Source organism: Populus euphratica, unplaced genomic scaffold (assembly GCF_000495115.2).
Source record: "Populus euphratica unplaced genomic scaffold, PopEup_1.0 scaffold23.1, whole genome shotgun sequence".
Lineage (NCBI taxonomy): Eukaryota > Viridiplantae > Streptophyta > Magnoliopsida > Malpighiales > Salicaceae > Populus > Populus euphratica.
In genome coordinates, this window is record NW_011499892.1 from 410,085 (window position 1) to 419,301 (window position 9,217).

At 35.7% G+C, this 9,217-nt stretch overlaps 1 protein-coding gene across 3 annotated transcripts; it reads right to left on the reverse strand.

The window, feature by feature from the left end:
• Window positions 1-3,431: 3,431 nt before the first annotated feature.
• LOC105131375 (chromatin-remodeling complex subunit ies6-like) lies at window positions 3,432-6,631 on the reverse strand. Of its 3 annotated transcripts, none has more exons than XM_011034312.1 (4): window positions 6,391-6,631; window positions 5,984-6,181; window positions 5,470-5,537; window positions 3,432-3,842 (listed from the first exon to the last, which is right to left on the reverse strand). In XM_011034312.1, exons 2-4 carry the CDS (start codon window positions 6,153-6,155, stop codon window positions 3,711-3,713), a joined length of 372 nt encoding a protein of 123 aa, XP_011032614.1. In that variant the 5' UTR covers window positions 6,156-6,181; window positions 6,391-6,631; the 3' UTR covers window positions 3,432-3,710. The 3 variants fall into 3 exon arrangements, with proteins under 3 accessions (XP_011032614.1, XP_011032615.1, XP_011032616.1); XM_011034313.1 differs by having other exon boundaries at window positions 6,370-6,631; XM_011034314.1 differs by lacking the exon at window positions 3,432-3,842 and adding an exon at window positions 3,968-4,146 and having other exon boundaries at window positions 6,391-6,630.
• Between the last annotated feature and the right edge of the window lie 2,586 nt (window positions 6,632-9,217).

The following is a 9,217-nucleotide window of genomic DNA, read 5'->3' on the forward strand; positions in this document are numbered from 1 at the left end:
CATCACATGAAAATTAATGTGGTGGTCCCACCATCACATGGTGTGGGACCACATACAACATAATAGTTACTCATTGGAGGCTTAATATACTGATACAATATTTAACATGGTTCGACAAACCACATATATCTACGAGAGAGACTAATATTATTAGAGATAGATATAGAAAGGGTTACAACACAAATGCATAAAGGAAAAGGATCACTTCACTCAAACTCAACTGTCATTGCTTTCATACAATGCTGCACATGGCAATAGAGCTGCTGTTCTTGGCATCTTCTCTTTTTCTCTTCTTCTCTTCTCTTCACTCTCTTATTTTTCTAGCTCTCAAATAATATTTCTATTTATAAACAATTTAATAATAGATAAGAGGCCATAAATTATTAAATAAATGATGATAGTTGCAGCATTTTGTCAATGATTGGTGCAACTATTATTGTAACATTTTAACAATGGTAATTTTTTTTTTAGGATAAACTACAAACGTTGTTGTCCATTCAATTACAATATCCCAACATTCCTTAAAGTCAATTACTGGATGTATTTGGTTGAGAAAATAAACTGTTTAAAAAATGAAATTAACAAAGAAAGTTAGTGATCCTGTCGTAAAATCTCATAACCCTTATATAAATTAATGTCAGTGACATATAGACACACACCACAGTCAGATTTGTGGTGATAGTTTGTGTAATAAAGTTAACTAAATAGAATAAAAAACATATATATATATTGATTATCATTCCTTGTAATAAACAAAATATATGAGAGATTTATTAATCACATCAAAAATATGATTTAACAACAAATTAAAGAATACAAAAACTCAAATGAGTAAAAAAAATTAACTTACTAACAAAACTTAACCCACAATCATGAACATGCATAATAAACCCTTAATAAAAGAGATTAAACAAGTAAATTAAGTCATATTTTCTAATAACTCTTTGCTAACCAAGTGATTTGAAACATTTTTTTTTATGAATATATTCAAAACACATAGAAAAAAAACATATTACATGCATTCAAAATATTATTTAATTTAATTTGCAAGCACCCGGCTGCCTAACATTATTTCTTTTAATCCAAATAATATCATTGTAAGAATCTGACTCGTAGAAGCATGGCAACAATCCATATTCAAAAGCATATATTTATAAAGTGCCAAAACACCAACTTCATTACAATATTCTATATTACCTATAAAACAATAAAAAAATACAAAGAAATCTCCCTTTCATAGTATACGAAGATATCACCAATTTTAAATGTCTTGGTTTGCTATTTATTCTATTTTATCTTCATAATATATGGAGATAACTAAGAAAAATCACTTTTTATATTTGTCTTCTTAATTGATCCCATTCTATTTTATTTTTCTCATTAAAAATCACATTGTTACACTTTTTTTTTCATAGATTTTTTCTTCTCAAATTTGAATAGTTTAAATTCATTCATTATATTATTTTAAACCAATAATTGCTTGATAATATTTTAAATTGATCCCATTATATATTTAGCATCCGAATATTCAGTTCTTTCATACACTCCATTCTTTGCAATAAGGAAATTGAACTTTTTCTTTACGAAAGAAATTGAAGAACTCTAAATTATTAATTTGCAACCGCACATTCTTTGTACACTTAACAATCTAAGTAAATACATCAACGAAAAATCCCCATTGTTTTCAATCAAATCTTGTTTCCTTCATAACAAGTTATTTATGGTAGTAATGCATATATTATAATAACATCTAAAAACCATTCTGTTTAAAGTCTTCAACCCATTTCCCACGGCTCCCTTAGTCACTGTCTCTGCCATTAGAAAGATAAGATGATTGCCGTGGTAATTGTTATCTTCCGAGTAAGTTAAACGCTCAAGCCAACTTGGCTGACAGACCATATCACAAGTTTGCAATATATATAATAAAACAAGACAAAAACTTAGTTAGACTTGGAATGCGAGAGAAAGTAATGCAAAAGGCCATAGAAGATGGAAGTATGTTTATTTTTATGTTTTAAAAATATTTTTTAAAAAATTAAAAAATATATTTTTTAAAAAATTAATTATTTTTTATTTTTTTCACTTTAAGTTAATATTTTTTTTTGTTTTTAGATCATTTTGATGTGCTGATATTAAAAATAATTTTTAAAAAATAAAAAAAAATAATTTTGATATATTTTTAAATGAAAAACACTTTGAAAAACAATTACAATTATATTTCTAAACTGCTTGAAATTTGACTTGGGAAAATTACTTTAGCAGTAACAGGAATAATAATAATAATAATAATAATTTTGCATTTTTTTTTAAAAAAATATTTACATTCTTTACACTGAAAAAAATTAATTGACACGTCAATGAAAAGTCCCCATTGTTTTTTCAATCAAATTTGGTTTTCTTCAAAATGAATTATTTGTGATAGTAATGTTTGAAAATTTGTTTAAGGATATGTTTTTTTTTTTTTGATTTGTTAATAATCGAGGTTATTTTATTAAATGTTAGAAATTATAGATGCACGGACCTAGGGTGACCTAGGAGGATGATTTTAAGATTTAAAACCCCATCAACCTATCCACCAAAAAATCTACTGCCCCACATAAAATAAATATTTTTATGTGCTAGTAAATTAAATCTAAATTAAAGAAAAGATATAAAACAATCAGGTTTTATTAGCTCCTTAAAACTATGATAATAGAAGATTTGACAGTTGGATAAACTCAAATTTGGCAATGGACCATTAAGAAGACCTACTTGAATGTGATTATGCACTATTGAATTCCCACTACATTTAAGCAAATTAAAAAGGGCATTGTAATTTAGGGTTCTTTCTTAGCTATGTGATGATGGCCTGTGTTCGACACAAGGCACGATGGTATTTTCAAATCATCAAATGATCACTCCGGCATGGGACATGGTGTTTCATGATACTGCATAGCTTAGTCACTGATACTGTAATGTCATAAATTTATCACCACACACATATTCCCACCGAAAGCAGTATCCTTAGAGATATATTTGGTGCAACATCTTGAATAAAGAAACAGATGGACTCGTGCAGCTACCATTACAGCTTACTTATGGTGAGCTCATCCTCAACAAAAGGACGTGTTTTTACCAGCCATGTCAACTAAATTCATTTTCAGAGCATGGAAACTTAAGGTTTGTAACGCCAACAGTTGGAATTTTGGAAACTTTGCTGTTTTCGTTTAGAGATTGAGGCAGCTCTGCCTTTGCCCAAAATCATTAAAGATATTAGGTGATTCTATCGATGGATGTACTTGCTATTTATTTGAACAGCGTTAACCAAACAAAAGGGGGGTTTCTGTATAAACTCAGCCAACAAAACCGAGAGATGATGGCAATGAAGTAATTCATGCGGCAAAACATAAAATTTGTTGGAGCAAAGATGGGGATGATTTCATAGGCAATTGCACAATTCAAGAACCTATCAACTGCATGATATAGAAAGCCTGCCAAAAGATCAAGATCCATAAATGATCCAGTTACCTAAGCTACAGACACTGATTGGTTTACATCTAATTAGCTCGAGCAAAAGGAGAGAGGAGACATACCGACAAATTCCAAAACATAGTTCAGTGCAATTAATGCATCTCTTTGAGCTAAACTATTTAATAGCTCTACCCTATCTCATGCAGAAACAGAAACAGAAACAGGAGCGGGCTAGCATTGTCAAGGCAAATTCTTGCAAGTTATTTCAGAGTAACGGCTGCATTTCTCAATGCCAGATACCTTTGCACATGCTCATTTGGAAGTGATCTCACGAGTTTGAAGACATCAGTATTTGCATAACGGAGGTTGGTCCTTGGGTCATGGTAAGGCGCCTGCAGAAGAAGTTCACTATGTATAAGAGGTTCTGTAAAGAGATTGGTATACTTTCCATATTGTTTCAGATAGCATTCAAGATTGTAGGAGTTAATCATTGCATGTTCAATCTGTATTTTATGGGATGAATGGAATTGAAAATATATGGTGTCTAAGTGTCAAGCTAATCAAGAACAGAGGATAGCTAGGCTCTTTACTTTTCAATTTCATATATCAACATAAACATTTAACAAGGTCAGCACAATCTCGAGCGCCATGCTCAATCTTGAACAATCTAAACTTCAGCATCATGGCTTCTTCCAGCTAAACAAAAGCAAATGTATTCGGAATCCAGTTGTAGGACATCCCAGGGCGCCTTCAAAGATGCGCACCATGCACATTTGCTTCATCAAAGTTGCAAGATTACATGTTAAATCTGGTCAAACAAATCTAACTTTGAGTATTTTTCCCAACCACTAACTTCCAGTTTTCACATTTCTAACAAGCAATAGAGTACTAGGATGTCATTCATCCTCAGAAATATTGCTTACAAATATGACACCACATGTAAATGACATAAGAAAGAATATTGCCAAGCAGGAAACAGGAACCAGTTCTTAGTTTGAGTTATGTAATTGTTGGAACTCTACCTCCATCCTCAATTTCATCAAGACAATAAGCTTGTACAGATGTAAACAAGCTCAAGCTCAACCAAATTATATGTGATGAACTCAAAAACTAAGAGACGGAGTAGCTCAACTGACTAACGGAGTAGCTCAACCAAATTATGGCAATGCATAATCTGCAGAATGATGGACAGCTCATAATAATCTTCTCACTCTAAAAGAAAGTTGATGAGGTACTTAGACGATGCAAATTGATCGGAAAGCCTCCAAGTTACAGGATTATATTTAGGTTAGATGAAGCCAAACAAATCTAGCCTTCAATTGTTTTTTCTCAACCAATAGTTTGTAGTGTCCAAAGTTGAACTGGCAATAGTAAAACCAAGTTATTTATCTTCAGCAACCAATAAGTTCATGATATTCAAAACCAAAAAATGATTCACCATGCAACTAACAAAAAAAATGCCATGGCCAATTAAGTCAAGTAAAAGAAACCAGTGCTCTATTTAATTCAGGAATTTTTGAAACTTTAGTCCTCAATTCCACTGAACAAGCTAAAGAACATATGATTGTAGAAAAGCTTAAGCTCAGCCAAACCATACACAAGTTCAATGACAGCAGGTGTATCTTAGCTGAATAGCAGAGAATGAATAAAATGCAGATTATCATTAACAGCTGATGATTCTCTCTCAATTAGAGACCACCAAATAATCAACAAGCAAGGTTCTGACGCACAAAATAGTTGTTCCTCCCGACCCTCAAAATAAAAGGACTTCAGAAGGATATGATCCAACTGATGAAAATAACCAGTGATGACACTCAAAGATATTTCTAAATTTACCAGATATTTCTAAATTTTGATACATTAAAATTTAAATCTAATGCCAGTGATTGACTCATTCATTCATGATCTGATTTATAAGACAATTTCAAGTTGGCCACATTATTCACAAATGAGCAAGAAATGACGATGAATTTCATCTGCCAGTTCAAGCACTAAACACATCTCAACAGAAACACATACCTCGAATCCTGTAATATCGCATATTCTCAAAGGTGGGTGCATGGAGGGTGGTGACTCAATATTAACATCTGCAAGAGGGGAAAAAAAACAGCAAAGGTAATTTAACCTCTTATCAAACCTAACCTAATATCAATAAAAAAAAAAAAAAACAACCATCTGCAGAAACGTATTAAAGAATACAGCTTAATCCAAGCAATTAATTGTTGAACAATGGGCAGAACACAAGAATCTTCTATAAAACCCCCCGGTGCTACCATTGTACAAAATAATCACCATTACATTTTCCCTTCAAATTTCACTTTTTGTGGGCCCAGGAACCCACAAATACTGAAACAATGGAATGCTAATGCAATAAATAATGGCTTCCCTTTCTTCATCTAAAAAAATCACCAAAGGATAACTTTTTCAGCTATATATCAAACAAATCACAACCAGACGTCAAATTAAAGTAAGGAAAAAAAATAAAAAGAGAAGCTAGGAAATGGCGGAGGTTGTTCTTAAACGAGGAGCTTACAGTTGGGTTCATCTGGAGGGCAATTCTGATAATTTTCTGCTTGAAGAATCTGCTTAAGGTGTTTCCAACGGCCTCTTGGTTGTCCCTTTGGGTATTTCTCATATATCTGTATCCTCTTGAAACTGAAGTGTGTTGGCAACACCAGCTCTGCATTTATCAACTCTGCTTCCATCTTCTTCCTCTCTTCCTCTTCTATATCTAAAAAGCAAAAATACCACTCAATTCAATGATTTATCCCTTATAGATCAAATTTAAAAGAATAGAAACTACATAAAAAAGAGTACAAATTTAAAGAAAAGAAAAATAATCTATGATTATAAATATAAAAAACTGAAAAAGAGTATAAAAACAATTAAAAAAAACAGGAATTTCATCCGAAACCCAACAAAAAGAATGGGCAAACGAACCTCTGAGTTCAGAATCCCCTGCTGCTCGAACTGGGCACAACAGTAAACGGACAAATAATCTCCACTTTATATAGTCATAGAAAATCTCAATTTAGTAACCGACGATGAACTGATTTTCGATTTAGATCCCAAACTATCAATGCTTTCAATTAGGTCCCTAATGCAACAGCAAAGTGTCGAATTTTGCTTAAAGCAGGGTTAATTTATTACACAACGAGTTAGATTTCCAAGCCAGTTTTCTTGAGTTCCACCTTTTCTTAATTTTAATTTTAATTACTTGAGTTTTCGTTTAAAAATATTTAATATATAGTGTGATAGGGCTACAATATTAAGCCCAAATAATAGGAGTAAAAGAAAGCCCAACCAGACAGCAAAGAAAGAATAAAAAAAGAGAGCCCAATAAAGAAATGAAGGAAAAGAAAAGGCCCAACCGGAGAGGAGAAGGGCAATGTCAAGGAGAATAACCTTGGGCTCAAAACCAAGCCCAACAAACCTCGAAATTGAAAAGTAAGCCCAATCGAGGAAGAGAGCCCAATAAAGCCGACGAACCCATCGAACCTCTTTGTTTCCCTCCAATATGACAACTCCTTGGGCTTTCTTTTACTCCTAATTTTTTTTAAAAAAATAGATATGACAAGCTAAACGCTTAAACATCTAACTGCAGGATTAAATTAGTTGTTTGATGTTATTTAAAATAGATATTATTCATTCGCTTGTTATGATTGATTTTGTTTCATATACAGGAAGGATGGCTTTTGTCACGGGGTTAAATTTTTCGCAACACAATTCAATCCAATGCGGCAGTCTAGTCCCAACTAAACTCAGCCTTGCCTCCCCTTTTCGCTCGTGTTTCCTACGACTATGTGTTTCGCTCACCCAACGAAGTTTCCACAATTGCCAAGTCGTATAAAAGGAACAAACACAAGCAAGCACACAAGTTTACAAGAATACCTCTCAACCTTTATTTATCTCATCAACAAAGGATTACACAATACAAGTGTGTGTGCTATGCACAAAATCGCATGCTACACAGCAGAGGCTTGGCAGCCTATTTATAGACAAGTGTGAGTTGCTAGGCTCACCCATAATCCCTATTTTTCATGCCATAATGGGGCACTTACTCCCCATGATCTCCATGATCTCTCATTTTCAGGGCATAGTGGAGCACTCGCTCTCCCATTAACTTAGTGGCTTACATAGTGGAGCACTTCCTTCCCCACTCAGCTGCCACTTCCCCACATTTTGCCCCAATGATACAGCCATATTCTGCCTATCCGCATGGCAGTCCCTACTGCCTATTCTGCTGCGTCAGCTGCTGACTTAGAAGGTCCATCACCTAAGCCCCCACGTCCATGCCAAGTCGCAAGCTCAACGACTCGCATAGACCATTGCACGCTGCCTGCCGAATTCGTTTCTGCCTATGCAAGGCTGCCGCTGTCCATCGCTGCCGAATTCTAAGCAATGTGCCTTCGTTGGCGCATCCCCGCGCCTAGAGCCTTAACAAACCACCCCCACTAGAAGAGTCCGACGTCCTCGTCGGAATAGATGTGAGGTAGTTTTGCACTTGATCCTCAAATTGCCACAAATCTGTGTCCTTCTCCCACGAAACCTCTTCATTCGTCTTCCATTTCACTAAGAATTCTGTCCGCCGATTCTTTTTGTGTTGGCCAAGTCGACGATGATCCATAATCTTGACGATACCATCGTCAAATTGCTTGTGAATCGTAGGAGGGGCTCGTTGCGACTTACTTCTTTTAGGATCCTCATTATCTTCATAAAATGGCCGTAAGTAACTTACATGAAAAGTGGGATGAAGCTTCAGCCGTTCGGGCAGCTTCAATCTATAGGCAACAGCCCCAACCTTTTCAATGACTTCAAAAGGCCCATCATATCTTGGCACCAACCCTCGGTGCTTTGACGTCCCCACAATTTTCTTCCAAATTTGAGGAGTTAACTTGAGCAACACCTTGTCACCCACACTGAATTCCAGCATCCTTCGCTTTTGATTTGCATATTTGAGCATCCGCTTCCTGGCCTTTCGCAAACTATCTTGAGCTTGCTCAACCAGCTCCTGTCGCTCCATCGCAAATCTGTATGCCGCTGGACTCTTCCCACCAGATATCTGCACTGCAATCTCGGCAGGAGTTTGGGGTTGTGCCCCCAAAACCAGCTCAAATGGACTTGCTTCCGTTGCCGAGGATTTTTGAAGATTATAGCAAAACTGCGCACTATCTAGCAACTCCAACCAGTTTCGCTGCATTGTTGTCACGTAGTGTCTCAAATATTCCTCTAGCAAAGCATTTATCCTTTCCGTCTGCCCATCAGTCTGCGGATGGTTGGCAGTCGAAAACTTCAGCCTTGTTCCCATCATGTTGAACAATGCTGTCCAGAATCTACCCGTGAATCGCACATCGCGATCGCTTACAATGTCTGAGGGTACTCCAAAGTATTTCACCACGTTGCGGTAGAATAAGTCAGCGGCCACTTCGGCTGTACACACCACAGGGGCAGCTACAAACACCGCATACTTGGTGAATCTGTCCACGACAACCATGATCGTGTTCATGCCATCCACCTTTGGAAAGCCAACAATGAAGTCCATCGAAACTGACACCCAAGGCTTCTCTGGAATCGGCAGCGGCTGTAATAAGCCTGCTTCTCGCTGCCGCAAAGTCTTGTCTTGTTGGCACACAAGACAAGTCCTGACGTAAAGTTCTACATCGTCTTCCATCTTCGGCCAATAATAAGTCTGCGACAAGAGAGCAACCATCCTTTCTCTACCTGGATGTCCTGCCCATTGCGGATCATGAGTCTCCGTCATTAAGTG